The sequence below is a fragment of the Manis javanica genome, chromosome 8 (genome assembly GCF_040802235.1).
Source record: "Manis javanica isolate MJ-LG chromosome 8, MJ_LKY, whole genome shotgun sequence".
Classification (NCBI taxonomy): Eukaryota; Metazoa; Chordata; class Mammalia; order Pholidota; family Manidae; genus Manis; species Manis javanica.
Genome location: NC_133163.1, coordinates 113,362,114 through 113,387,204, shown reverse-complemented (window position 1 = coordinate 113,387,204; position 25,091 = coordinate 113,362,114). Strand labels below are relative to the sequence as shown.

The window sequence follows — 25,091 nt, the reverse complement described above, 5'->3', positions numbered from 1 at the left end:
CTGTTCTAAGCATGAGGGAGACAGAGTGAACAGAACAGCCCAAACACCTGCCATCACGGAGTTTACATTACAGGGTGTGCATGTGAGGACGGAAGGGGTAGCACAACGCAATAAATGAGTACATTTATTTTATTTGGTATGATAAAAAAGAAGAATGCTATGAAGAAACATAGGTGAAGGGGGTGAGAGAAATTCAGTGAGTCCTGTTTACGTGGGAAGGAATTGAAGTTTTAAATAGGGTGGTGCAGAGAACGCACTGAGCATTGCCAGACCCAGAAGTGTGGTGTAGATGTGTCAAGAGGCCTAATCAATGGGAAGGAAACCTTAGGTTGTGCTGAGGTGAACACAGAATCCTCAGGCCTCACGGCCAAGGGCAGTAGCAGACAAGGCCCATGGCCACCAGAAGCATGGACCAGCACGCAGCCGAAGGGCCAGCAGGCCCAGGGCACCAGGAGGAGGCGTGAGGACGCAAAGCTCCTCCTTTGCTGCTTTGAGGATACGTAGCTTTTCCTGCAGCTGCCACTATTCTGGGGAAAAAGAGAACTCTGGAGAGGGAGAATCTGTCCAAAATACTGAGAAATTGCCCATAGAGATTTTTAACTGGGAAAAGTCCATGATATCTCGAGTTGGCCCCATTGTATTTTCTGCCAACTGCAGTCAGAGCAGGGAGAGGGGAAGATAAAATCAATTGCACTATGTAAAGAATGTGTTCCTGCATACATGAGTCTGTACACTTTGGCCACCTTCTGTACAATTTGTATCTTTTCGCATAAGTCAAGGAAACCTGGGAAGTTTTGAATCTCTACTTCAGGACTGTATTGAGTTGATCTGTGGATCAGAGTGACTTCTTAACATACTGTAGTTTCTAACAAACTATTTGTACAATTAACGGCCTCTGATGACCCCCATTACCGTCTCCCTTTATAAAGCCGTACACAGAAGAGTAATTTAGTAACAATTCAGGCCAATGGCCTCTCCCAGGATTTAATGGTAGGGAGAGTTCACCAGCTGGTTATATAGCTTTTCCAGGAAATGCCCTACACCATGGTTATCGTAGCTACTAATGGATTGGATAGGGACTTTCACTGGGATAAAAATAAAGCTCTGTCTCCTTTCTGGGGAGCTTTTCTCCTGGAGGGGCTACCAAGGGCAAACCTGTTGGGTCCGCAGAACCCCAAAGCTTGGGACCTTGTGTGGGACGAGGACAAGAGACTGCTATTAGTGAGAATTGCTAAATCAAGGTAGAAACAGGGCCTTGGGGGCAAATGAAGGTCCTTGATGTAAGCACTGCTGCTATTCGAGAGGTGGCTTGATTAACACCCAGTGCAGCATTAGAGCAGCTGTTTTCACCTTGTAACATTTTCAAGCCGTGCTGGGCCCTGTGCAGAAGAGTCACTGAGACACATCAGACTGTGCTGCTGCATTGTGGCTGCGAACTCCGGCCTTGGCATGGCAGTCTGTTGTGAAAACATCCCCTCGTCTTCCAGGCTGGGCACTCAGTATCTGTTTGCCTGGCCCTCTCCCTGCTGCTGTGAGGGGGGCAGGCCAGGTGCCCAAGCCCTGGGCACGGCTGCCTGGGCCCAGGCCCTTCCTGCTGACTCACCTGTCGTTTCACTTCCGCAGATTCTGCTTGTGTATGTTTCTAGATGAGCCTGGTTTTGAGGCTTATAACTGCGCAAGACTCTAGAACGTCATTGTAGATCATTGTTTTTTGAATACAGAATCAAATACATGATTTTCCTTATGTCCTTACTTATTTTTAGTTACTATTTTTGTGCAATCTTTAGGCTCATAAAACCTCTTTGAATTCCCTTTTAAAATACTCAGAATAGCTTTCTCAAAAGCAGAAATTTGAAGTGGACTGAAATGTTAAGAAAAATAAGGAATGTACCATTAGTTCCTTCTGCCATTATTTAATAGCCAATAAACAACTATGGTAGTTTGAACTGGCAAAATGTGTATGTATTTTCTTTTATAATTCATTGTATTGCTGTTATAATAGCATAAATTATTTAAAAAATGAAAACTCATCAAGGATCTAATCTCAGCAAAACCCTATATTTTTACAAGTTTTCTTCTATTTTTCCTATTGACAAACCATCTTTTGTAGTTATCATAGAATAGATAATACTGTTGTTTGCCTTCTCACTTAATATTTTTCATAAACATTTTCCAGGTTTTTACATGCCATATATCATTTCAATCAGCACACGAAATTCTGCTAAGTTGATAATCTTCATAATTTGCCCCTCCACACCCTTCTCACCTGTTTGTCTGTGTACATACCTGTCTCCCCTGGAGTGCCAGGAGAGTGCCCTGTGTTAATGTTCTAAGGCTGCTGTAACAAAGTGCTGCACACTGGGTGGCTTAAACAACAGAAGTTTATTTCCTTACAGTTTTGGAGGCTATGAGGCAAGGTGCTGGCAAAGCTGGTTTCCCCTGAGGCCCCTTTCCTTGGCTTGCAGATGGCCGTGTTCTCCCCTGTGTCCTCACGAGGCGTCCCTGTGTGGGTCTGTGTCCTTATTTCCTCTTCTTAAAATGACACCGTCATAGACATTGGGGATCAACAGAGGTGAGGCTTAGAACCTCACCCCACTGTTTTGAGAGAAATCTTCTGCATCCGTGGATGTTTTGTTGCCCTTGTCTAGCTTGGATCAATGCTTAGTCTATAGGCACAGACCTGATCATCTACATTTGCCCTCTTACAGCACTAAATTATGTTTTCTACCTTTATCTTGCATCTACCTACCACTTCAGCATTTTATTAAAATAATAATAATAATAATAATAATAATAATAATAATAATAATAAGGGAGAAATGCGGGATTCACATATAAATCAAGTATAAAAATCAAACGAAAAAAAAATGACACCGTCATAGAGGATTAGGGCCCTCCTTCATGACCTCATTTTAAATTAATTACCTCTTTAAAGACCTTATCTCCAAATACAGTCACATTCTGAGGTACTAGGAATGAGGACTGCAGTATAGGAATTTTAGTGGGACACAACTCAGCCTACAAGAGGTATTCAACAAATGTTTACCTGTGATGAGCATTCAGGCTATTCCCCCACCCTTCCCCCAAGTAGAAGGACTTCAAAGAATAGATTTATATAGTCATTACATTTTTTAGATACAACCAAACTGTCAGATATGTATTTATATTTTTACCATTTTTGGATGTCTTTTAATATATCAGCTTTTAATTTTACATGTGAGGAAAATAAAGACGAGAGACAATAAATGTTTTGCCGCTATTATGTTTCCATTTGGAATGGAGGCTCAAGGTTTTTTTTTTTTCACAATTTATTCGTTCCTTTATTTCCTGGAACCTCAATGCACACTTGCTTATCTTTTTTGTTTGTTTGGTTTTATTTTGTTACCATTAATCTATAATTACATGCAGAACATTATGTTTACTAGGCTCCCCCATTCACCATGTCCCCCCCACAATCCCCATTACTGTCATTGTCCATCAGCTTAGTAAGAAGCTGTAGAATCACTACTTGTCTTCTCTGTGTTGTATAGCCGTCCCCATGCTCCCCACACATATTATTCATACTAATTGTAATGCCCCCTTTCTTTTTCCCCTGCCCTTATGAGGCTCAAGTTTCTATCATGAATTTTTTTCCCTACTGGAAATTATGCATAGAATACTTTCCCCTCTCATATTATTTATTGTCTCTTTGGCTCATAAAGGCAATATTAAACCTTCTTGGTGAACAATTTCTGCCAAACTTGCCATTGAGAGGTTTTTAATTTTTTTATTAAGGTATTATTGATATACACTCTTTTAAAGGTTTCACATGATAAAACAATGTGGTTATTACATTCACCCATATTATCGTGTCCCCCATGTACCCCATTGCAGTCACTGCCCATCAGTGTAGTAAGATGCCACAGAGTCACTACTTGTCTTCTCTGTGCTCAGCTGTCTTCTTCATGATCCCCCCTATACCATGTGTGCCAATCATAATACCGCTCAATCCCCTTTTCCCCCATTCCCACCCACCCTTCCTCACTCCTCCCCTTGGTTACCACTAGTCCCTGCTTGGAGTCTGTAAGTCCGTTGCTGTTTTGTTCCTTCAGTTTTGCTTTGTTGTTATACCCCACAAATGAGGGAAATCATTTGGTACTTGTCATTCTCCGCCTGGCTTATTTCACTGAGCATAATGTCCTCCAGCTCCATCGATGTTGTTGCAAATGGTAGGATTTGTTTCTTTCTTATGGCTGAATAGTATTCCATTGTGTATATGTAGCACCTCTTGTTTATCCATTCATCTACTGATGGCCTCTTAGGTTGCTTCCATTTCTTGGCTATTGCAAATAGTGCTGCAATAAGCATAGGGGTGCATATGTCTTTTTGAAACTGAGAAATTATATTCTTTGGGTAAATTCCTAGGGGTGGAATTCCTGGATCAAATGGTATTTCTGTATTTAGTTTTTTGAGGAACCTCCCTATTGCTTTCCTCAATGGTTGAACTAGCTTACATTCCCACCAGCAGTGTAGGAGGGTTCCCCTTTCTCCGCATCCTCACCAGCATTCGTTGTTCTTAGTCTTTTTGGTGCTGGCCATCCTAACTGGTGTGAGGCGATATCTCATTGTGGTTTTCGTTTGCATTTTTCCCTGATGATTAGTGATGTGGAGCATCTTTTCATATGCCTGTTGGCCACCTGAATTTCTTCTTTGGAGAAGTGTCTGTTCATATCCACCACACATTTTTTAATAGGGTTATTTTCATTTTGGGTGTTGAGGCGTGTGAGTTCTTTAGGCATTTTGGATGTTAACCCCTTGTCGGATATGTCATTTACAAATATATTCTCTCATACTGTAGGATGCCTTTTTGTTCTGCTGATGTTGTCCTTTGCTGTACAGAAGGTTTTTAGTATGATGTAGTCCTATTTGTTCATTTTTTATTTTGTCTCCCTTGCCTGAGGAGATGCGTTTAGGAAAAAGTTGCTCATGTTTATATTCAAGAGATTTTTGCCTATGTTTTCTTCTAAGAGTTTCATGGTTTCATGACTTACATTCAGGTCTTTGATCCATTTTGAATTTACTTTCGTGTATGTGGTAAGACAGTGATCCAGTTTCATTCTCTTACATGTAGCTGTCCAGTTTTGCCAGCACCATCTGTTGAAGAGACTGTCATTTCCCCATTGTATGTCCATGGCTCCTTTATCATATATTAATTGGCCATATATGTTTGGGTTAATGTCTGGAGTCTCTATTCTGTTCCACTGGTCTGTGGCTCTGTTCTTGTGCCCATACCAAATTGTCTTCATTACTGTGACTTTGTAGTAGATCTTGAAGTTGGGGAGCAAGATCACCGCCACTTTATTCTTCCTTCTCAGGATTGCTCTGGCTATTTGGGGTCTTTCGTGGTTCCATATGAATTTTTGAACTATTTGTTCCAGTTCATTGAAGAATGCTGTTCATAATTTGATAGGGATTGCATCGAATCTGTATACTGATGTGGGCAGATGGCCGTTTTGACTATATTAATTCTTCCTAGCCAGGAGCATGGGATGAGTTTCCATTTGTTAGTGACCTTTTAATTTCTCTTGAGAGTGTCTTGTAGTTTTCAGGGTATAGGTCATTCACTTCCTTGGTTAAGTTTATTCCTAGGTATTTTATTCTTTTGGTGCCATTTTGAATGGAATTGTTTTCCTGATTTCTCTTTCTATTAGTTCATTGTTAGTGTATAGGAAAGCCACAGATTTCTGTGTGTTAATTTTGTATCCTGCAACTTTGCTGTATTCCGATATCAGTTCTAGTATTTTTGGAGTGGAGTCTTTAGGGTTTTTTATGTACAATATCATGTCATCTGCAAATAGTGACAGTTTGACTTCTTCTTTACCAATCTGGATTCCTTGTGTTTCTTTGTTTTCTCTGATTGCCGTGTCTGGGACCTCCAGTACCACGTTGAATAACAGTGGGGAGAGTGGGCATCCCTGTCTTGTTCCCGATCTCAGAGGAAAAGCTTTCAGCCTCTCGCTGTTCAATATTATGTTGGCTGTGGGTGTATCATATATGGTCTTTATTATGTTGAAGTACCTGCCCTCTATACCCATTCTGTTGAGAGTTTTTATCATGAATGGATGTTGAATTTTGTTAAATGCTTTTTCAGCACCTATGGAGATGATCATGTGGTTTTTGTCCTCCTTTTTGTTGATGTGGTGGATGATGTTGGTGGATTTTCACATGTTGTACCATCCTTGCATCCCTGGGATGAATCCCACTTGCTCATGGTGTGTGATCCTTTTGATGTGTTTTTGAATTCGGTTTGCTAATATTTTGTTGAGTATTTTTGCATCTACATTCATCAGGGATATTGGTCTGTAATTTTCTTTTTTGGTGGGGTCTTTGCCTGGTTTTGGTATTAGGGTAATGTTGGGTTCTTAGAATGAGTTTGGGAGTATTCCCTCCTATTCTATTTTTTTGAAAACTTTTAGGAGAATGGGAATTATATCTTCTCTGTGTGTCTGATAAAATTCTGAGGTAAATCCATCTGGCCCGCGGGTTTTGTTCTTAGGTAGTGTTTTGATTACTGTTTCAATTTCTTTGCTGATAATTGATTTGTTTAGATTTTGTGTTTCTTCCTTGGTCAGTCTTGGAAGGCTGTATTTTTCTAGGTCGTTGTCCATTTCTGTACAGCAAATAGCAACATACATCCTTTTTCTGTCTCCATGAATCTTAAATTTATTTATTTATAAAACTTAACATAAATAGCACTGTGGAGTGATATCTCTTTTTGGAATTTATTAAGCTGTGGAATTCTGCACCATGGTGGGCATACGTATAAGGGCAGAGACCGTGTGAGGAAATCCTTCCACTTAGAACGCATATTCTGAAGGTATTAGGCAGATGATCATTGTAGGTAGTGACTCAGCACCTGGGGTAGGAGACTTTATCATCCGTGCTCTTGATGTTCAAACCCAGATCTGGCCGATGACCCTGTGAAAAATGGGACAGTTTTGCTGTTACCACAGACCTGCCCCCATCTGGTCGGCACTTTGCAGGGGTACAGTATATACCTATGGTAAAGAAACAGCTTCTGAGGAGAGCCTGCATTTGCCATGGAACAGTGCCCTCCGCTGTTTCTGAGGGAGCCATTCAGCCGTAGTCAAATCATGAGGGAAGAGTGCACTGCTCAGAGACAAAGCAAGCTGCTCCTTGTTTGCAATGGTCAAGATACTGGGAAGCCAACTCCTGGCACCTGCAGCCAGTCCCCACTGTAAATATTCAGCAGGAGAATCAAGACAGCCCAGCCACAGCAGCTGACCTCCCCTACATCTGTTCCCAGGCTCTAATCCCACACTGCATGTGAATGCTCTTTTTCTATTTTTCGCTGCAAATACAGAAGAGCCTCCATTAGTTTTGCTCCTTAGCAGAAGGAATTTTTACAACAGTGATTTTAACCATTGAGGCTGGCCTTTAGAATAACTTCTGCTTCTCAGTATTATAAAATTAAAGGAGGCACAGTCAATGGCTGCAGTGAAGTAGTCATGTAGAAGAGAACAGCAGTTCACTGTCGGATCAGCCTTGTTTCCTTTCTTGCTTTTTTCCTTCCTTCCTTCCTCCCTTCCCTGCTCCCCCCTCCATCATCATCATCTTTTTAATGAAACCATGTAAAGTTGCCAGAATGTCCGTCTACGGGAATAATGTCACATAGAGGAAAATGGTTTTTTTTCTGACTCACTTTACATTCTGGGAACAACTGTTTTTGCTGGTTCTCTCCACTCTCTGAATTCTTATTCTCAGTTTTGTATTCTGGGTGTGACCCTGAATGATATAGTCAACATTTACCTTTACTTTAACCAACAACAAGGGCAGTTATGGACCTCAAGATGTTATTAGGGATATGTGTCCTTCCTAATAACTTTTGAACTGTTTTCTCAGCATTATTTCACTTAGCTAGAGCAGAGAAAACATAGTGATGAACAATAAACGATGCATGAAAGGAAAAATTTTTTTGTTTCCTTCAGTGATCTGAAATCAAAATGTGTAAAAATACTTTTTCTTTCATAATTCTAAGTCTCCAATTCATGAGGGCAGAGGAGTGGATTTCTTGCTCTATCATGTGGCAGGACAGTGGTACATGGGAGCTGGCCATACCTTATCCTCCCCTTGTGCCAAGAACGAAATCTGGTTTAATGAAGCACCTACTAAGGCCACACCTACTGGGCAGAAACTGCCAGATTCTACAGGACCCTAGAAGGCCTCTGCCACTCAGTGTGGGAATAAGCCACGCGAGCAGTGCTGCTCTTTGAGGTGGTGGAGGGTGTTTCCATTTAGGGTGCCAGGTAAAAACTCAGTGACTTGTACGGTCAGACAATGCTTATTTGCACATTACTCTAGTAATTGCCAGGAGAAAAGGATTTTGTTTTCTCTGAGGCCTGAGGTGAAGAAAGAATTTACTCATTCTTGGCAATTTACCAGACTAAGAAAGTTGCTTAATTTTTTTTTTCCATTTGGTTCCTTCTGTTTGAAATATTTATCTGTGGTCCAAGCTGCCTTTAAGCCTTTCATTAAAGGATGACTTTGCTGACACATGATCAGCCTATTATGGGACAGGGATAGGCAATTGACCTCAGCCAATACAGACTCTTTGGTATTTCCTGCTGTAGCTATTGGAAAAGAGTGATTGTGCTGAAGTTGCTAATCTGGTAGTATAGGATTTAGGTTATTGGCAGAAGATTGCCACTTAAAGGAGCAATGCCCATTCAGGGAAAGGAGGGAGAGAGATGAAGCCCTGAGGACACTGGTGAAACTTCTGGATTCAGCCATGCCTGAAACCTCATATTTTTAGTTCCATAGGCAATATCTTTTTTTTAATTTTGCTGTAATTTGGAAGTTAGTTTAAGTTAAGGTCACTTGCCGCTGTAGAGTTCTAATTATCAGTAGTGAGCCATCTGCATTGCAGAGGTCCAGTCTCTTACATTTTTAAGATTAACTAGAAGTATTGATGGACTCTAACTTTGTTTAGCATCGGTGACATTATTCTGAAAATGGTCTACTTTGTTTACTATTTCATACTATTTAGCTTATCCTATAGCCACTGAAATCTATTGACAGAGCTGTTGACTGGGCAAGGTTGATCTTGGAAAGGCAACATGGGAGGAAAGGTAATCCGTAGGCAAACCTCAAGGGAAAAACTGAAGAAAACATCTTCCCTCTACAAGTTCCACCATCTCCTAGTGCACACAGTCACGTACCACTTGCCTTCTTTTTCCAAGGATGTTTGGGGGTTAGTGGGGCAACAAGTCCTCAGTCCGAAGTGTGAGGGACGCAGAGAGGAAGCTCCTTAGCCTCCACAAGGTGCTCCTGCTCAGTATCCTGGGTAGTATGTCGATGAGGAGATCTGGATTTATGAAGCTTATGTGGAAAAACAGGTAGCCCAGCAGTGTGATGAAAAATAGGGTTATGAAAAAGAGAAATAGAAAAATCCTGAAAAGAGAAAGCCAAGAAACTGTTAGCCAGATGTTAGACAACCAGGAACAGACCAGTAAGTCATACCTAAATGCACACCTGGTTCCTTCTTGATATTCAAATGTCTCCCACTAAATCTTGTCTCCGTTCCCAGCAACCCCTTGTAAATGTGGTCCTTCCCTAGTGCTGGCTTGCTAGTTACTGTCTTCCATCACTGTGTTTTATTTTCTTTTAGTATTTATCATTATCTGAAATTATCTTGTGAAGTAGTCACACTGATTTATACCCCACTAGCAGAGTATACATTTCTGTGGGTCTACACCCTCTCCAACACTTACCGTCAGATTTTTAAAGTTTCACTAATCAAATGGGTGTAAAGTAATTTCTCATTATGGACTTGATTTGTATTTCCCTGAGGAACAGTGATGCTGAATATCTGTGCATAGGTTTATTGGTCTTCTGTGTTCCTTTTGCCCATTTATCTACTAGGTTGTTTGAGCTTTTCTTACTAAATGGTAAAAATTCTTTATATGTTCTTGATATGAATCCTTTTCCATGTGTACTTTGAGTAACTTCCCTCTACTTTCTAAGTTAACAATTGAAAAGTTAACAATTTTTAATCAAGGCTAGTTTATCAACCTTTCCTTTAGTTAGAATCAATCCTTTTTATGTCGTGTTAAAAATCCATGCCCCATACCAAGGTCTGAAAGATACTTCTATCTTCATTGAGAGTTTGTAGCATTTAAAAAATATGTTCACAAATTCTTTGATACTCCTCTCATTATGAGATTTCCCTTCATTGGGATGTGGACTGGACTTAATGGCTCATTTCTAAAGAATACAATATTGTGGAAGTGACGTGACAGTGTGTGACTTCCTAGACTAGGTACTAAAGACACTACAGCTTCTTCCTTATTCTCAGGAGAAAACCAGCTGTCATATTGGGAGGCTTCACAACCAGCCCTGTGGAGACGTCCATGTGATGAGGAACTGAGAGATCTCTGCCAAAATCCAGCAAAAAAGCCAGTGTGAAATAGGTCCTGTAGCACCAGCCAAGCCTTCTAATTACTGTAACTTTGGCCAACATCTTATCTGTAGCCTCACAACAGACCCTGAGCTAGAAGTACCCAGCTAAATGACTCAAAGATTCCTGACTCACAGAAACTATGGGATGATGGATGTTTATTACTTGAAACTAGTAAGTTTTTGGGTAATTTGTTAGGTGGGAATAGATAACTCATGCTGAATTTTAAAGATTCCTTTCTTTCTTTTTGTGGACATTTAAGTCTTTAACACATTGGGCTTGCTTTCTATATATGCTGAATGTTAGTGATCTGATACCATTTTTTGTCTTATTTGGATAACGTTTGTCCCTACCATATTTTTGAACAATTCTTCCTTTCCCCTATGACATATAATTATTGTTACATATCAAAGGTCTAAATGTGCACTGTTTCTAAGCTTTTTTTTCGTTCCATTTCATTGTTCAGTTTTCCTAGTCTGGTCCCAATAGCACACTATCATAATTATTGTAGCTTCATAGTAAGTTCTGATATCTGAAATGGCATATTCCCCACCTCTTACTTTTCTTTAAAATTTCCAGGTTATCTCTGACCCTTTACTCCTCCAAATATAGTATATTTTAGAATCATTTCATTCAATTGCATGAAACATCTTTTGGGGAGTTTGATTGGAATTGAATTGACTATTTCTCCACTGGAGATAACTGATACATTTCTGGTATTAAGGCTTCCTATCCATGATCATGGTATTTCTCTTCTTTCATTCATGATACTTTTAATATTTCTTAATACATTTCTCTAAATTTCCCTATGGTGGTCTTGATTTCTTCTTTAAATGATGAATTTTTTTGCCCTTGTTGTGTTACTATGATTTGCACGAGCAAACCTCCACTGTTTCCTTCCTACATTAACCTTATCCGGCTGTTCTGGGCTGCCTCCAGCCCCAGGACAAATTCATTACCACTTGCACTCAGTAGTCAGAGAGAACCCCTTCCCCACCAGTTCTCTGAAGTTTTTCTCTAGAGTTGATCTTAGAGCCCGGATCCAGGATCCATTCTAGTCAAGTATCTTAGAATTAGAATCAGAAGCCCTTTACAAACCTCCTTCCTCCTTCCTACAAATCTCCTTGAAGCTGGATACAATATTCATAAGGAGGTTGTGGGTGACATTCCCAGGGAAAATCTTAGGAATAACCAACTTTTTAATCTCTTGAGTTAACAACCAGCCTACCCGTGCCTCACAGAATGGTCGAGTAAAACAAGAGGAAAGGTGTTTGTAGTTTGGTGATCTAAACTTGTACATTCTCCTCCAGATTACCAACTGAAGGCAGACAGCCCTTGGGAGTCCACATGGGCGAATCCATGCTGGGCACTGGTGTTAAAAGTATAGGTGAAGGCAGTTGTAGGATTTCTAGGAAAAATTCTACTAGTTGTTCCAGAACACTATATTTAGGGACACCAAAATATGTAGTACTTCATTTACCTTGTATGAAGGGATATCCCCCTTAAGCCAATATTCTAGACCATTGGAAATTACCTTTAAACACCAATAATTTTATGTTAATCATTTTGATGGAACTCTTTCTAAATCATATTTTATACCACTTTGAATATATGTTTCTCTATGCCTTCTTAAACAGATTATATTGAACATAATTTGACCTTTTCTTGAAAATGCAAGGACTTCATGAAAACAGATCTTTGCTGTCACAGTGATTCCTTCAGAACTAATATGCACTCAGTTGTTTGAATCTTGAGTTCTTAGGCTAACAAATATTTTTGAGCAATTATGATGTGCTGGATACTGTTAGGTGCTTTATCTTTTTTTCACAATCATTTTCTCTTTTATCTGTTATTAGGCAGCAGTATATTGCATTTAGAAGTTCTCTCCCTATGTATGTATATATTTTTCATCTCAGTGGTAAAGAGTTGACATTGTAACAAGGTTTGAGGGAGGCATGTGTCATACAATAGGGTGAAAACCCAATCACTATGCTTATGAACCCCATTTCTAATCTACTGATTCTACTGGGGATCCAGACACATCAAATGAATTCTGATTGTTAAGGGAAGAGGGAGGAAATGTGAGATTTGCCTCATGTCTTTTAGGTGATAACATTCCCATTTGTGATTACTGCTCGGCTGTTGGCTGCTAATACTGGAAAATGAGATTAGTAATTGCCTTTCGGCAAGAAGTCATAGCATTAGAACTGAGAAATGTGGTCACTGATGACACTAGTTTGTTGACTCTGTGTGTGTGTGTGTGTGTGTGTGTGTGTGTGTGTGTGTGTGTGTGTGTGTGTGTGTGTGTGTGAGAATGTGTGAATGTGTATACAAGGTTCTCCTTGTCGTCTGCAGGATGGCTAGTAGATCTCCCAGTGTTCAGGAAGTTTGCTCAAAGATATTTACTTGCCTTTTACAGAGCCATATTCCCTTCTTTTGGAGAGAATTGTCCTGGGAGAAGAAGAAAGGACATTGATAAATAAGCAGTTTCATCACTGTCAAGTAATATTCAGTGAGCCATTAGTTATATGTTATGTTTAGATACCATACAAATTTTTTTCATAAACATAAACAGATGAAATTTTCAAAGACAGTGTATATACATATATATTCATATATATGTATGTGCATTATTTATATATACATACACACACACACACACACACACACACACACACATATATATATATATATATACACACACTTAGATATTTCTATATACTTTTGTATCACCTCCTTATATATACTGATAGGAGTAAAGGAAGGCATAGAAACGTAACGTCTGTTGCCCAAGGTTATACAGCTAGTAAGTGATAGGGCCGGGCCTGAAGCCTGGACCTCTGCGAATCCACATTCTGGGCTCTCATAACTCTTTGCTTACCTTCAGCTCAGCCAGCAACCCTTAGAGGAATGAACAAGCTATGGACACCACAGAAATATATTCTGAGATAAGTTTTAGAATGTATAAAAATGGAAAGGTGAAGATATATCCTGAATTTCTGTGACATTTCTTTTACAAAATATTTCCTTAGTTATTTCATTTTCCTTTTAACTTCCTTGGGAGATAAAAAGATGGAGGAATTAAGATCCTATTTTAAAATTGTGTAAATAAGGCTCATAGAATTGGAATCAGGAGAAACTGTGTGTTTTACACATTTGGTTCTATAGCTTGAGTCCGATGAGGTGAAGCGCCCTCTGATCAGCGCTCAGGGAGCATCTCTGTAAGGACGGCTCAGACTCAGGGCTCGGGACCATCATGGGACTCTGGTAACCCTGATGAACACGCTCTGTTTTTCCTCTGATGGGTAGTCAGATGAATACTTTGATGAACCATTGGGGGTAGATGAGGGGACATATCAGAAAGTATGCTAAGCCTCGTCCTAGAGAGGGGGGGTCCAGTTAATTTCAGGGTCCAGTTAATTTTTTTGCTGAGTGGAATATGCAAGAGAGGGGCCAGAATAACTTGCTCAGGACCATTGGAGTCATGGTCACTGTGGGCATGTGTGACATATACCCGAACATCTAGATGACCCCAGGGACAATGGTGTATTATTAATGTTTGCTTTTTGGGAAAAGAAGACTTCTTTTTTTTCTGAGGTTATCAAGACCATATATTTCATGCCAAAAAATTTCTGGTGAATGTCAGTCAACCTTGCCTCTTAAACCAATATGCATTACAAAAATAAAGTTAAATAAAAGTTTATCTTTTAGTCCTGTGAACTTGCTGCCCCAAAATGCCAAACAGGCAAAGAGCCGTGATGCTCTGCATCCAATTCGATGTCCTTCTGACCTTTACATATGTGCTGGTGACATCACGATGTTAAATATGAGTAGTCTTGGAGCTTTGTCATAAAGAAGTGATGACTTCTTATGTTAACTCATGGGGCATCTCTGATCAGATAGTGACAGATAACCCTGGTGCTTTGTGTTTTGAAAGATTCGGGACCATGTTGGGATCACCTGGAAAGAGTTCTGTGATTGCAGGAGGTGGGCGGTGTGGTATATGTGTCATATATTAGCCTCTTCTCTGTAGAGTATTATACCCTCAGTTAATGTTCCTTCTTGCTTGCATTCTGAACCTTCTGAGGTCTTAGACTAGTTTCTACGAGGATATGTCATTTACATGTTTTCTTTGTTTCAGGTTTTAGGTTGGAATGCTTTGAAATTACATCTAGTACTCATCTTAGAAAATGCACATGGGAAGATTTGTGTATGTTTCGTGGCTTATAGTGTTTTGAAAACTCTGACAGGCAGTGGCACTGAGTGAGAGGACACAGGGTGGAACACTCACCTTATTATTTTGGCTGTTGTATTTTTTTGCAGAGCTCATGCTCAAGACTTTTGATCTAGGGGGAAATGAATGAGATAGGGGTTGAATAAAGTACACTCAAATATTCATACTACATAATGATTATTTAAAAAGTTTTACATTCTAAAGCTGTGCTGTCCACTATGGAAGTCAGTGGCTACATGTACCTGTGAACATTAAAATTAATTAAAATAAAAAAAAAATCAGTTCCTCAGTCACACTACCATGTTTCAGGTACTCAGTAGGTGGCAACTGGCTACTATTGGATGGCACAAAGTTTTACTGGGCAGCTCTGTTCTAGAAACTGAGCTTAGCACTGAAGCCATACTTCAGAATTCCAAGAGCAGGTACCCTGTGGCCCTCCCAGGCCGCAATGCATACCAGGGCTGTTTAGAGGCGCTATGAAGTTTGGGTCTCTTTACCTCGATCCCAAGATTCTAAAATATTTAATAAATATAAGTACTTCTTGACTAAGTTAAGATGTAACTTCTAAAAAGGGGCCAAGAAATGGGAGTGAGATTTTTTACTTTGTTTTCTCACCATTTCAATTCTAGACAAACTCAGAAAGGAGGGGCTTTTGTCTTACCATTTCTAACCTCTAATGGTCACAGTTTAGTAGTTAATATAGCGTACAGTTTGAGTTTTGTAATATGATGGCCTTCGTGTGTCTAGAGGTTAGTTTCATACCTATCTTATATGGCTTAGTCTCTATGTTTTTGGGGAAATGAGGGTGGTATTAGTTTAAAGGGCTTTTCTGTGAAAGTAGGAATGTCCTACTCATCAGAGTGCCTGACCACCAGCCCTTTTAAAATCAGATGTTCCTGCCCTTAATATAAACCTGAATAATTGAACATGTGATAGAAGCATGAAGGGAGATATGTTTCTATGGTTTTTTAAGAAGGATGGAACAAGGACCTCCTTTTTGATGTTGGTGTGGTTTAGTGGGAGTCAAACAATCGCTAACAGAAGGGAGAGAGATGTGGTGTTGGGGCTCACTCAGTCCCACGTAGGAATTGGTCAGAGGAATGTTTGCTCTGACCGAGGCTGAGCTGGAGTTACCACTAAAACCAAGGAGTTCCTTTTTTTGTCAAAACTCACACTTCTCTCTCAAGGAGCCGCATCTCTGCTTCTTCTTCTGTTTTCCTCCAAGTTTCCTGGTACTTCTTCCCAGAGAAATAAAAGAAGCCGCAGTTACTAATTAGAAGCCTTACACTTCTTCTAATCATAAGAAGCATGTGTTATTACGTGGTAACATGAATGCTTGGTCTCCTTCTCCAGCCCCGACACCCACCACCACTCCTGGTCACTCGCTGTACTTCCTACCTTCCCGGCAGGTCCCTGGGTATTTGGCGTCATGAAAGGAAAAGTGCTCATTATGAATTTAAGAGCACAGAGGTCAGGAGACCAGGGCTGTAACGGAATGATATTGGTGGTGGGTTGTCAGGGACCCAAAGTCTCTTTGTAATGCCACTTTGAAGAGTTAATCTTGTCCTAGAAAGTGTTCTTGGAAAAGCCTGGTTTCATATTATCCTGTCTGTACCTTACAAACCCTTTTGTGTCCCATTACCGAGAAACTGTACCTTAATGCAGAAGACCTGATCTTTGCAGAGCTGGGCCACATGTGCATAGTCTTCCATTATCTGGGAAACCAAAATTCAGTCTTAAATTTCTTTCAGGAAATTTCTCTAAGAACAAGAGTATACTTGTTTCCTCCTAAATCCCAGACCCTAAATGTAGTTTTCTAATTGTTCTAAATATGTTTTTGCTGTATATATGAACTCGTTTTTTTTTTTAGGATAGATAAGCTTTATTTTGGGGGGGATTTTATTTTGGGACAGTTGGGAGAAGAATAGATACTAATTTGTTGAAGATACAGATATGGAACATATCCTGTAAAAATTATTGAAGAGAAGGAAACCTAGGAGACTGCATTCATCTTCCTTTCCTTCATCCCCTCCCCAACCCCATAATGGTTCTGGATCTGGAGCCTTATTATGTGTAACTCAGTCATTTGCAGAATGTATTGCATCGTCTAACTGAACATCAACTTTTCCTTCCTCTGGGAGAAGTAATACTGAAATTACTACCATCACCTTGGCCAGTTCCTTCTCTTGGTCGGCACAGGAAGCTTCCAGCTGTTGTAACTTAACCTACAGAAAGGGAAGGAGATGGATAACTCAAGGTGCAAGCAGGATTCCATTCTGAAATGCTGTCTCAAAGGTTACCTGACAGGTGGTTGACATGCATCAGGTATGATGTCAGATGTCTTTTTAATGGGGGAGAGTCCAACCATGCAGCGTCCTTCTGGTGAACCTGCCCTTCTACACTCCCAAGCCCTTAGCATTCATCAGGGCTCCACTCACGCTTAAACTACAATTCTTAGCTTCCTTCCTTCTTAGCTATTTCTCTTAGGGAAAACATCGATCTTGAAAAACTTCACTCTTCTTTTTCCTTTTATATGCTTACTGCTCACTCCTTTTTTGCTCCCCATATTCCCTGTTCCTTCTTTTCCTTCCTTATTTGATGAAATCCTATGCTATATTGGTCACTACGTTGGAGTGATGGGCAGAAGGCCATGAGAGTAGAAAGGGTACAGCGGTGAACAGGATTGAGAGTCAGAGTCTCTGCCTCTCAGAGCTGACATTCTAGTTGGGGACATGAACAGATAAGTCAACATGATAATGATAAATGCTATGAAAGAAATACAAACAGAGAAATGTAGTGATAGCGATGGCATGAGAGCTATCATAGCTGAAGTCCTGTCTGATGAGATGATACTGGGTTGAAATCTAAATGGTAAATATTAGCCAAATGGAGATCTGGAAGAAATACGCCCCATGCAGGGTTGCAGCAAGAGCCAAGACTGTGAAAGAGCACATATTTAGTGTGTATGTGGAAGTTATGTGGCTGGAGCATGGGGACACACCTGGGAAGGAGAAGATGAGGTGGGGAAAGGTTGACCTGGGTGAGATTATGTAGGGCCTTGTGGCTTCTAGAGTTTGGTTCCGTATTTTAATTGCAGTGAGAAGCCAGGTGTGAACTCGAAGTAGTAAGGACATAATCTGATTTGTGTTTTTAAAGAATAAGTCTTTTCTATGTGTGAAAAGTAGACTAAGGGTAAGAGCAGAAGCAGGAAGACCAAGAGGCTGATTTGGCATCCAGGCAAGGGCTGATGGTGGCTTGCAGAAGGGTAATGTAGCCGAGGAATAGATGTGCTCGGGGGATATTCCCTCGTTAGAGCAGACAAGCCTGCGTTTTTCCTTCCTTCCACTTTTAGCTCTACTGTTCCCACTTTGATCTAGTACCATTGTTTCACATCTGAAGACTTCTAACAGTTCCTTTCCTCTTCAGTCAATTATACCCAGGGCCAGAGAGCCAGATGTGCTAAGGGCTGTATCTTGAGGACGGTGGTCTGAGACACAAAGAGGCGCAGCAGGCCTACCATTAAACTGATGAGCTGATTGCCAGGATGTAAGAACAGAAGCAAGAGATGCTATGGATTTCATAGAATTAGAGAAATCACTTGAGAATTCTACAGCGCATGTAGGCAAATGGGAGTAATCTAAAGGGTCAGTAATGCTTTAGAGTTCTTTGGAGGTGGGCTAATAGCTTCTGGGAAAATAATGGCCATTGTTGTGACAATACCTGGAACTACCTATAGTCTTCCTGCTCAGCTGAGGTGACACAGCATCACCAGACTTAAAGCCTTGCCATGGGCTCTGCTGGGCTGCTGTCAAGAAAACTTGTTTTGAGCAGAAGGAAGCCAATGCACTTAGTTATACGGCAAGGCTAGTCAAGGGGCTTCATAAGCCTTTCTAACCGGAGCCCCAAGTTTATCCTGAAGCACATGCAGGCTCCACATTTCTTCCTTTCCAGATACATTTCCTGGACAGGCATGGCCAAGCAAGCTGTTTGGGTGGCTTTGGACTTCCTGTTTTGTGTGTGTTTTTTTTGTGGCCATCAGTACTAACTTGGCTGACAGGAAATAGGGAATTCTCTATTTTTCACTTTGTATTTCTATTTTCAGTGTGTCCATATCTGCAGGGCCTCCACAGACGTAGTATGGGCTTAAGTGTGAGCTTAAGAAGCTAAAGAGAAATAAGGCAGGGGAAGATGGGATTCTACAGAAAATATCAAGTAAGAATTGTACCTGCTTTCTGAATAAAAAAATAAGTCCACCTTTTTGCATCTTTGATCAGATGGATTGTGGTTGTGCCCAGGTTTTTATCTTTGGAACACAATTAGAGAAATGCTAAGCAATGTATGATGATGCACTCAGCAGGTAGAGGTCACTAAATATTAGGGTGATAAATTGAATGAATCCTTTTCTGGATGGGAGTCAGTGATAGAGTGTGTAAATTACCTAGCACACAGTAGATTTGACAAATCCTAGCTCTGCTCTATGAATTCATACATTTGCCTCAGCTAGACTTTTAAATAATCACGTTAAATATGTGACATTTCAAGGTTTTACTCTTCAAAAAAAGGAGAGTTAAAAATGCACAATTTCATTCAGTTTTTCAAACTGAGGCTGGAAGGGGCTGATTAAATTGCCCAACTTCATATACCTCACTAAGTGCTGGGACCAGGATATAAACTAGGGACTTCAGTGTTATATATGCATTGTGCAATTGTGTTCTGCTCTTCCTAAAGGAAGAGAAACAAAATATATGGCTTCAGAGTGAAATTCCTTACCAAGGGCAGAAAAGAATTCAGTACTCAGTAGTCTAGGCTTAAGTCTGACATGGGCTAAAACTACAAAGAATTTATCCCAGTTTTGATAGTTGTTTCCACCTAAAAGCTTGCTTCCTGGTTATGTAACCCAAACCCACTCAAGATTGCTTTTTCGTTTACCTTTGAGTCTTCTAGTGGTCCCTTTAGATGGCCTTGTTCACACTTGGTTTCCTTTTGCGATTTCCTTGTAAGCTATGATTTTAAATAAATACATATTTCAAATAAAAATACATCAAATAAAAAATTCTAGAAGACAAGCACACTGTTTGGTGTGTAGAACCAATAACATGGCCTTGGTAAAGCTGCCAGGAGATTGTCCCTTAATGGATACTTGGTGCCCTTGGAATCATCTTTATTCTACCTCCGTCTTCTTCTCACTAGTGTCGGCCACCAAAGCTAGGGTCTGCACAAGCAGGAGGACTTCCCTGAACCCTGTGCCATTCCAGGCTACAGAGGGCTGCAGGCGGGGGTCAGAAAGTAGGGCGATCATAGGAAACCTGCTGTATTTTGAGCAGGAGTTGAGGTAGAGTGAATGCCTGGATAAGGAAAGGGGAAGCCCTTGGGATTTAAGTATTTTAAAAAGTCTGTTGAAAATAAAATTAACCTTTCACCTTCCGACAAAGTGTCAGTGGATTCCATTTTCTTGTGATAGAATGAAAAACCCATGGGATCACCAAATAGCCCAAATGTCGCACCCACTGCCTTCACCTCATGCTTGCAGGGGAAGTCCATGGCATTCAGGTACGAGGCTCAGCCTCAGGAGAGTGGGGCAGGGGTAGAACCCGCCCCCCAGCACAAACTTTTCTGACACGTGGGATCCTCTATGATCATTTTCCCTCCCTTGTGTCTTTGACAGCTGGAGCCGCTGCGGGGAACGTGGGGAAAACTAGAGCCCCAACCCACCTTTTTTTGAAGGTCTCTTATACCGTGCACCAGAGTCTCATTTTTCCTTTCCTGTTGAGAGAAAGAAGCAGAGCATAGGTGCGGAGCTCCCTGCTGCCACCCACCTTTATTCAGCTGATTGTTCTCCCTTTCACCTGGTGCTGTTTCCCTGCAGTAACTCTACCTCACTGCTACTGTCAGGTAGAGGACCTGTGGTTTGATTTCCACATATGTATGTGTATACCAACTCACCAGGATAGACATGCCCACATGCAGGGCTTCCCAATATTGAATATTACCAAAGATACTGTGCCACTGACACATATTTTACCATGACTTTTGACTATTCTTTGCATGTAAAAAAGAGACGACTAGCTTATCTGATGACTAATGAGAGACAAGCTGAGGAATAAAACCTATCAGATGGCTCTTCCCAGCTCCTTGCTTACAAGTCTGGCGATTTCATCTTCCTGTTCTTGCAAAGTTCTTTCCCTTTCCACGGTGGTACTGTTCTCCTTCTCCCACTCATCATCTTTCAGGTCTTGAGTCTGAGTGATCTCACTTTCCAGCCTGAATGACACAAGCACATAGTGTGAGGAACAGACAGCTTCAGAACTGGAAAAACACATCTATCAGTTTTAAGGGTTCCTTCAGGGTCAGTAAATATGGCTCTCAAGTTGGAAGCCCATTTTTCCTGGGTCCTTACCATCATAATCACTTCAAAGGCAGGAAAAAAAATCACTTCAACGTTTGACCTGAGTCCTGAGTCAAACACCCTAGTGTTCTTTCAGCTCAGGTGAATATCATCCAGTCTTTTAAGAATCTCTTTGAAACTTGCTGTAATTCCGGGTTTGAGCCACAGAAAATGCCAAAGAATGAAGAAGGAACTGCTGCATAAGATAGAGGTGTCTAGAGCAAGTGGGAAAATTCAGGTTTGTCTCTTCTCCTCTATCCCATCCCTTGGATTGGGAACTTCCCTCAAGAAAACCCAGCACTCACCTCTGTATTTCTTCTTCTTTCTTGTGGATTTGGAGAAGAAGTTCCTGATTTGCCTCATCTGTGATTTGCAGGTCTCTTTCAAGGTCTGTGTTCAGACTTTCTAGGTTCCTATTTGACTGGGTCAGTCTTAAGATCTCCAACTCCTCTGACCTATAGATTCAGCCCACGAAAGGAACAAGGGCCAGTTATCTCAGGGTCAGGGATCTTTGGGCCAGAAGGGATATCTAGGAGACCTGTGATTCAGCAACCTGGCTGTTTCTGGGAGCACACCTTTCCTTTTTCATAGGAAATTGTATTTCTTAATCATGCCCTTACAGTTTGTTTCAGTAATTCTGAACTCCGTGAGCAAGAGGATTTTCCCAGGCTTTCTTGATCAAAGTGCTCAGTGTAATAGTGCACCTCCTCCCTGGTTCCAGGAGAAGATTGTTTCCTTAATAGCCTCTTGTATTGGAGAGAATGGTTTCTCAGGAAAATGGTGCACAAAATCTGCTCATGAAATACACTTCCATTGAGTATTTTCATCCAGGCACCTGGCACATCACTTAGAGTTGGTTTCTGCCTTATGCCGCAAGAGCTCTCCACGAGCAGATGGGGCTTCTGTTTCTCCCTCCCTCCTCCCATCTCAAAACTTCTCCATTGTCTGCTACAAAGCTTGAGAATCTACCATGGGAGTCACTCCACTGAGTACACACAGATATGATCCAGGCATTCACTTTCAAGAATACAAACATCTTTTTTGAAATAAATTTGATTGTAATAATGGTAATATCTCAGTGGTTTAGAAAGGGTACCTGGCAAATGGGAAGCTCTCAGTAACTTTTTTTTGTTGTTGTGTGTCAGTTAATTGGTTTCTCTTTGAAACTATAAACTGGGGATAAAGTGTGAGGGAGAGGTGTTTTGTTTTGAGTGGGAATGAGGGACGATTTTGGTAAAGTAAGTCCTTCCTTGGAAGGGCTGAGTGGATGCAGGATTTATAAGAGTTGTCACTTCAGGAGGACATGGAGTGCTTGGGGTGGTGTCAGCAGGGGGTTGGATAGACAGGAGCGTAGGAGGGAGTGGGTGGGGGGGGAGATGAGGGAAGTCATGCAGAGTAGACCTGCTTCACACCTTGGTCCTTGGATGTGGCTTTGCATAATCGTGATACTTACTCGTGATCTAGCTGATCGTCCTCGGGTTCTTCCATTGTAGATTCCCTGAAATACCAGCAGAGATGCATTGGATGAATTGGGGAAATGTGTCCATTTGTGAAACACAGAGTAACTAGCCAAGAGTCCCTAAGTATATGGACAAAATTAAGTCAAGTGATTTCCTCCCTCCAACCCCCCAGGTTTTGGCCATGACAAAACCCAGCCCTTTGATTCTTCTGTCCCTCATCTGACTGTAACTCAGATAAGGATACAGTGAGGATACAGGGATAATGCTGGAAAATTCAGTGTATGTCCTTCTAGTGGGTACATGCGGAGATGGTTCTCTAGAACAAGAACCCTTTCAAACTTTGCTCCAGGTAATTAGAATCAATAAAGGTCATCCCTTCGTCTTAAGTCCCTTTTTGCTCCGTGGCCAGTTGCTTTCCTTAAGGCCCCCTGGGCATGAGTGTAGGTGCATGACCGCCCTGAAAAGTGATCTTTCTGGCCTCTAGCCAGGACTCTGTAAGGATCGTCAGATATTAAGATCTTTAGTATTAAATAGGGCTCAGAAAAACCAAGCAGAAGTAGATAATTTGGTTCATTCTGTACCTTAGTTCCCTTTTTATCTCCAATTCTTCAATAAACTCTGTCCCCCTTCTGTAAATGGCTTCCTGATTCTACCTTAGTCGCTCAGCTTCTGAAGTCTAGTCCTTCCCCACTGGAACCAACCAGTAGAGTGTCAGACCCTTCCAAAGGGTCAGGACTCTGCTATTGACATAGGATGGGTGGGGCAGCATGTCATAGTGGGGTGGGTCACAATGGTCATTCATGCAGAGTTCCAAGGCTATGTGGGTATATGAGGAGATGGTTCTCTAGAACAAGAGCCCTTTCAAACTTTGCTCCAGGTAATTAGAATCAATAAAGGTCATCCCTTCCTCTGAAGTCCCTTTTTGCTCCGTGCCCAGCTGCTTTCCTTAAGGCCCCATGGACATGAGTGTAGGTGCATGACCACCCTGAAAAGTTATCTTTCTGGCCTCTAGCCAGGACTCTGTAAGGATCGTCAGATATTAAGATCTTCAGTATTAAATAGGGCTCACAAAAACCAAGCAGAAGTAGATAATTTGTTTCATTCTGTACCTTAGTTCCCTTTTTATCTCCAATTCTTCTATAAACTCTGTCCCCCTTCTGTAAATGGCTTCCTGATTCTACCTTAGTCGCTCAGCTTATGAAGTCTAGTCCTTCCCCACTGGAACCAACCAGTAGAGTGTCAGAACCTTCCAAAGGGTCAGGACTCTGCTACTGACATAGGATTGGTGGGGCAGCATGTCACAGTGGGGTGGGTGACAGCCGGGGGTTGGATAGACGGGTGTGTAGGAGGAAGGGAGGGGGGAGATGAGGGAAGTCATGCAGAGCAGACCTGCTTCACACCTTGGTCCTTGGATGTGGCTTTGCATAATCGTGATACTTACTCGTGATCTAGCTGATCCTCCTCGGGTTCTTCCAATGTAGATTCCCTGAAATACCAGCAGAGATGCATTGGATGCATTGGGGAAATGTGTCCATTTGTGAAACACAGAGTAACTAGCCAGGAGTCCCAGAGTATAGGGACAAAATTAAGTCAACTGATTTCCTCCCTCCAACCCCCCAGGTTTTGGCCATGACAAAACCCAGCCCTTTGATTCTTCTGTCCCTGATCTGACTGTACCTCAGGTAAGGATACAGTGAGGATACAGGGATAATGCTGGAAAATTCAATGTGTGTCCTTCTAGTGGGTACATGCGGAGATGGTTCTCTAGAACAAGAACCCTTTCAAACTTTGCTCCAGGTAATTAGAATCAATAAAGGTCATCCCTTCCTCTGAAGTCCCTTTTTGCTCCGTGCCCAGCTGCTTTCCTTAAGGCCCCCTGGGCATGAGTGTAGGTGCATGACCGCCCTGAAAAGTAATTTTTCTGACCTCTAGCCGGGACTCTGTAAGGATCTTCAGATTTTAAGATCTTTAGTATTAAATGGGGCTCAGAAAAACCAAGCAGAAGTAGATAATTTGGTTCATTCTGTACCTTAGATTCCTTTTTTTATCCAATTCTTCAGTAAACTCTGTCCCCCTTCTGTAAATGGCTTCCTGATTCTACCTTAGTCGCTCAGCTTCTGAAGTCTAGTCCTTCCCCACTGGAACCAACCAGTAGAGTGTCAGAACCTTCCAAAGGGTCAGGACTCTGCTACTGACATAGGATGGGTGGGGCAACATGTCACAGTGGGGTGGGTGACAATGGTCATTCATGCAGAGTTCCAAGGCTAGATGGATGGCCGAGTTTGGTGGTAGTCAGTTCAGTGGTTGTGATTCCTGGGTAGTATGAAGGGGTAGTCCCTGTGTTTTATTTTTCTCGCAGATTGAGCTTCCTCTCTGCCCGAGTGTGGCTATGGGAACCTGGGTCCTAAGGCATCAGTCTGATCCCATAACCGCTCATTCATCTGACACACACTGAAACATCAGAAGAGCGCTTATGGATGCCAGGCACTGTTCTAAGCATGAGGGAGACAGAGTGAACAGAACAGCCCAAACACCTGCCATCACGGAGTTTACATT

General features: G+C 41.4%; 2 protein-coding genes and 1 pseudogene across 7 annotated transcripts in view; 1 reads left to right on the top strand and 2 right to left on the bottom strand.

Moving 5' to 3' along the window:
* The window catches only part of CSNK1G1 (casein kinase 1 gamma 1), a 304,324-nt gene that overhangs the window by 54,829 nt on the left and 224,404 nt on the right, over positions 1–25,091 (top strand). The gene's annotated exons all lie outside the window — the stretch shown is intronic.
* LOC140843183 (transmembrane and coiled-coil domain-containing protein 5A-like) lies at positions 116–24,987 on the bottom strand. 3 transcript variants are annotated; one of them, XM_073211973.1, is made up of 13 exons: positions 23,117–24,987; positions 22,529–22,573; positions 21,381–21,530; positions 20,831–20,951; positions 20,403–20,453; positions 19,620–19,691; positions 16,859–16,915; positions 16,346–16,405; positions 15,864–15,928; positions 14,748–14,802; positions 12,867–12,907; positions 9,219–9,450; positions 116–6,957 (listed from the first exon to the last, which is right to left on the bottom strand). In XM_073211973.1, the coding sequence occupies exons 2-12, from the start codon at positions 22,561–22,563 to the stop codon at positions 9,252–9,254; spliced, it is 906 nt and encodes a 301-aa protein (XP_073068074.1). In that variant the 5' UTR covers positions 22,564–22,573; positions 23,117–24,987; the 3' UTR covers positions 116–6,957; positions 9,219–9,251. The 3 variants fall into 3 exon arrangements, with proteins under 3 accessions (XP_073068074.1, XP_073068072.1, XP_073068073.1); XM_073211971.1 differs by having other exon boundaries at positions 23,977–24,987; XM_073211972.1 differs by having other exon boundaries at positions 9,226–9,450; positions 23,977–24,987.
* Positions 12,365–12,477, bottom strand: LOC140843311 (small nucleolar RNA U13; annotated as a pseudogene).

Coding starts and splice junctions, on each gene's coding strand:
- LOC140843183 (XM_073211971.1), bottom strand. CDS start 24,053: ATGCATCCAATGCATCTCTGCTGGTATTTCAGGGAATCTACATTGGAA. Junction 20,454..20,830: donor AAGATGAAATCGCCAGACTT/GTAAGCAAGGAG, acceptor TTCTCTCAACAG/GAAAGGAAAAATGAGACTCT. Junction 16,916..19,619: donor GACCACTAGAAGACTCAAAG/GTAAACGAAAAA, acceptor CCCTTTCTGTAG/GTTAAGTTACAACAGCTGGA.